Here is a 4,525-nt window from a genome sequence, read left to right as displayed (position 1 = left end):
CCTCAGCATCCTGATGATCTCCTGGCCCATTCCTGGCCCGAGCAAGTGGACCTGAAACCTATCTAAGGTCTTCTTTATACCCATGTGTCCACCAAGAGCGGAATAGTGACCCAGCTTAAAAACTGCTTGGCGATATTTCCCAGGTAAGATGAAGAGAGAGAGAGAGAGAGAGAGAGAGAGAGAGAGAGAGAGAGAGAGAGAGAGAGAGAGAGAGAGAGAGAGAGAGAGAGAGAGAGAGAGAGAGAGAGAGAGAGAGAGAGAGAGAGAGAGAGAGAGAGAGAGAGAGAGAGAGAGAGAGAGAGAGAGAGAGAGAGAGAGAGAACAAAACCGAAAACTGAATGCTTCACTACACATTACTCGGAATGACGAACTCCCGCGGGTATTTCACTGTTAGGGTATCAGGGAGCAAGTTTCCAAGTGCTCTGTGTGATATGGAAGATGAGTTACTTGGCTTCACTGACTCACTCCCCCGTGATCTAGAATGAAGGACGTCGCGGTGGAGTTTATTGACATCTCTGCCTATCATTATTATCTTCATTGTGACAGCTGTGCATTCTCATTCATCAGGCCTAATTCCCCCCACTGTTGTCTTACCTTCTGTCTTATCAATCTCTTCAGTATCATGTCACATTTTCATATTCATTCTGGTTACTATATGGCGATTTTATACAGCTTCAGAAACTTATGTTAGGATTAGAATAGTAAGAGACTGTGGCTATTAATCTTTTGACAACCATAGACCCAACCTTATGTAAATAAAATTGTGTAATCATACACAAAAATCAAGGTAAAAACTGCATATTAGTATTGAAGGGGTTGATAGCACTACGAGGAGTTTTGTTAAGGTGATCGCCCTTGAGTGAAGTTAGTGCAATGTACGTGAAGATTAGTTAGTCTTTGCGAGTGTTTGTGATTACGTACTGTCTTATGAATAGCACTATGACCAACATTAGTGAATCATAAGTAAAGATTGGTTAGTGCTTGTCTTGGTTAGTGTTTGTCGCTACCTACCAGCACGGTGGCGTTCCGATAAGAGATATCATGCTCATATGTTAAAAGGTAAGGGGAAGGATATGCCACCATGTTTAAGGATTGTGATCAGTTTTATTCCCTGGACTACGATTTTAGCAGTGACCCGAGGAAGAAAAGTGATTCGAGGGTATATTAACCTTAACAACGAACCAGTGAGGAGTTTTCTGTTTTTGTTGGACGGGATGGGAAGGGGCAGGGAGGGATCACATCAGACGCTTCAATCAGACCTGACAGCAGTACATTCTGACATCGTTGAGTGCCGTGTCGTCTGTGGCACTCTCGGCCTCCACACGGGTCATCAGGCCGCAGATGGCCCAGCCTGCAGCCAAAGGGAGGAAGAGTTTAGCGTTTAACTGCTGCTGAGGAAGGAAAGAAGGATGTGTGAGCTGTTAGCAAATTTTTAAGACTTCCTCAATTAATACCTGAATGAGCCTCGAGTTTTTACTGCTGTAGATGAGGAATGGGAGGACATGTGGGCATTGAGTTACATTTCAAAGACCTTCTGTGTATGCCTGACTTATCCTCATGATTTTTACTGGATCAGGGAAAAAGAAAGATGACGCGCGGACACTGAGTTAGCATTTTAAAGTCTTCCCTCAGTGGACTGCTGACTCACCCTCGGGACACGTGGCCCAGCTGCTGTAGAATCCCCAATGGTTGCCTCCTCCGTTCAGGGTCGTGGTGGAGTGGTTGCACTGCATTTCAAGGTCGTTCGCTGCAGTGTCGTCAACGAAGAATCCTTGGTCTTCCTCGCTCTTCATCTTGAGGCCCGTCAGTAGACCCTCAGTGCACGACCTCATGCCTGCACACCGCGACATGTTAAGGAACACCACACACGCCACACCACACTTCATTTTGCCTATACACCACCACACAGATAAACACACACACACACACACACACACACACACACACACACACACACACACACACACACACACACACACACCATACCACATCACACTCACCATACTTCATTTACACTTCATTCTTGCCTGCATATCACTCAACAGTAAGAAACACACACACCAAACTACTTCACAGCACATCACACTCACCACATTTCGCATCACGCCACGCTCAGTATAATCAGCACAGCACACCATACTCCATGCACTTCATACCCTACTGTTCGCCACACTCGACAACCAGCACAACACGTTTAGCACACTTCATACTTCCTTTAAGACTGTGAAGGGCAAAGAAAAAAGATATTTCATAAACTAAGAAGGTTTCGAAGTTTTTTTTCTCTCATTGTATTTGTTATTTCTTCCTATTCTCTTTTCTTCACCGTTTTATTTTTCCACCTTTATATCATCTAGTCTACTTCCTTCTTCTTTTCTCTCTTCCCTCTTTTCTTTCACTTTCCTTCCTTCCTTTTTCCTTTCTTACTTTCTAGTTTCCTACACTTCTAGACTTCCTGCCCTTCCGTCTTCCCCATCCTCCTTCCCTCCCTTCTCTTCCTTTCTTTTCTTTCCCTCGCCATTCCACCCACCTCGCCAGTTCCCCCATCGTGCCACGTTAGATGTGATGGAGAATTCCCTGGCTCCTTTCCTCGGCGGGAGTCCGTCGTGACCCGCGTCCATTGGCAAGCGGCAATAGAGCTGAATGCCGTTCATGGAGGTGTCATCATTGCTATCCTCAGGCTCCACCTCAGAAAACAGATTACCTTCTCACAAATTTCGCCTTCCTTTACATCTAAGCTCTCAAAGTAATATTCAGTGTGTTTTTCTGATGCTGCTGACAGAGAGAGAGAGAGAGAGAGAGAGAGAGAGAGAGAGAGAGAGAGAGAGAGAGAGAGAGAGAGAGAGAGAGAGAGAGAGAGAGAGAGAGAGGTAAAGGACAATAAAATGAAAAAAAGAGAAAAACAAAGAAAGAAAATAGATCGAGAGGAGAGGAATGGGGAGGGGGGGGGAATCTTCCTTCCAAACACGCTGAACAATTCCTAACCTTGATTTCGAAGGCGTAGGCGAAGGTTCCCTCAGGACAAAACTCCTGCGGCCCCCACGTGCCCCAGTTCATGGCCCAGTCCAGCGCCAGGGTGATGTGGGTCTCCTTTGCCCTGTCATCCCTGGACACGACACTTGCTGCAGCCAATCCTGAGGGAGAAAGTGGTGAAGACAACGTTAACCCTTTCAGTATCATGACACGTTTTCATATTTATTCTGCTTACTATTTGGCATCTTTAAACAGCTTCAGAAACTTATGTAGGGACTGAAATAGTGAAGACTCTGGCCATTAATCTTCTGGCCTCTATAGACCCTTCCTAATGCAAATAGAATAATCTAATCATACCCCAAAATCATGATAAAAAATGTATCTCAGTATTGAAGGGGTCAAGGCGACTCATAAGGATATGCAGTGACAATCATTCTCCACTGTTGTTTTTCTACGTAAGAGCGGAAAACTGGTCAAGGGCAACAGAAACAGTTAAAATAGAATAGACCCACATAGTTGTCAAGTCCCCGTGCAGGTCCGAGAGAGTTAGCCAAAGGAAAGAAAGGAAAGAAAACCAGAAGACAAAAAGAAAAGAGAGGGTTAGTAATTAGTACTTGATCTGATTTAGGTAATTGTATATGTAATGTGCATACCTCACCAATTCTCGCGTTTTTCACCTCTTTTCTGCCAACGTTACTGTTACAAAAGAAAACACACACACACACACACACACACACACACACACACACACACACACACACACACACACACACACACACACACACACACACAAGTAACTCACCCAGCAAAGCAAGAACGAGCGGTGCCTTGTAGTGCTCCATTGTGAAATTGATTGTGACGAGAAAATTGATAACCAGTTCTTTATATCTAATTGCTCTGTGGAGGAGGAGGAGGAGGAGGAGAAAGAGGAGGAGGAGGAGGAGAAGGAGGAGAGGAGGACGAAAGTACAAACCTAAACACACACACACACAAATACGTTAATGATAAATAGATGAAGATAGGCTAAATAAACTGAGTATGTAAAAAAAGTAAGTGACTAAACAAAAGAAGCAATAACAAAAATCTGGTTCACCTGTATGTGGAGAATAAAGGGGAGCAGAAGAGAAGGAGGAGGAGGAGGAGGAGCGAATGGCAAAGAACAGGTGGAGATACGAGCAAAAATCCTTATCATTCATCTGTTTACTTTCTCACGAAGCAACGCGTTTCTCTCGTCCGTTGTAGGAAAAAAGAAGAAAAAGCAATAATAGATAAAAACAAACTCATATGCGAGAAAGACACACAAACCGTTTAAGGGGGAGGAGGAGGAGGAGGAGGAGGAGGAGGAGGAGCAGAAAGAAGAGAATAAAGAAGGGTATTTAAATGTTATAGATGCACCAATTTACAAAACCACCAATGAAAAAAGAAGACAGGAAACACACGGATGTCAATTTCTAGTTTGTTTGCAATAGAGGTAGTAGTGGGCGGCTTCAGCGGTGGCCATGCAAACACCATCAACGAGCCCCCCCTTCCACCCCGCCAGCCAGCCAGCCAGACA

At 44.6% G+C, this 4,525-nt stretch overlaps 1 protein-coding gene across 1 annotated transcript; it reads right to left on the bottom strand.

Annotated features, from left to right (window-relative positions):
• Nucleotides 1–1,084: 1,084 nt before the first annotated feature.
• On the bottom strand, nucleotides 1,085–3,891 carry LOC123508428 (vitelline membrane outer layer protein 1-like). The gene is made up of 5 exons (XM_045262165.1): nucleotides 3,773–3,891; nucleotides 2,983–3,131; nucleotides 2,528–2,684; nucleotides 1,649–1,834; nucleotides 1,085–1,351 (listed from the first exon to the last, which is right to left on the bottom strand). Exons 1-5 carry the CDS (start codon nucleotides 3,810–3,812, stop codon nucleotides 1,254–1,256), a joined length of 630 nt encoding a protein of 209 aa, XP_045118100.1. The 5' UTR covers nucleotides 3,813–3,891; the 3' UTR covers nucleotides 1,085–1,253.
• Between the last annotated feature and the right edge of the window lie 634 nt (nucleotides 3,892–4,525).

This window comes from Portunus trituberculatus, chromosome 24 (assembly GCF_017591435.1).
Source record: "Portunus trituberculatus isolate SZX2019 chromosome 24, ASM1759143v1, whole genome shotgun sequence".
Classification (NCBI taxonomy): Eukaryota; Metazoa; Arthropoda; class Malacostraca; order Decapoda; family Portunidae; genus Portunus; species Portunus trituberculatus.
This window is presented reverse-complemented; position numbering and strand designations above follow the sequence as displayed.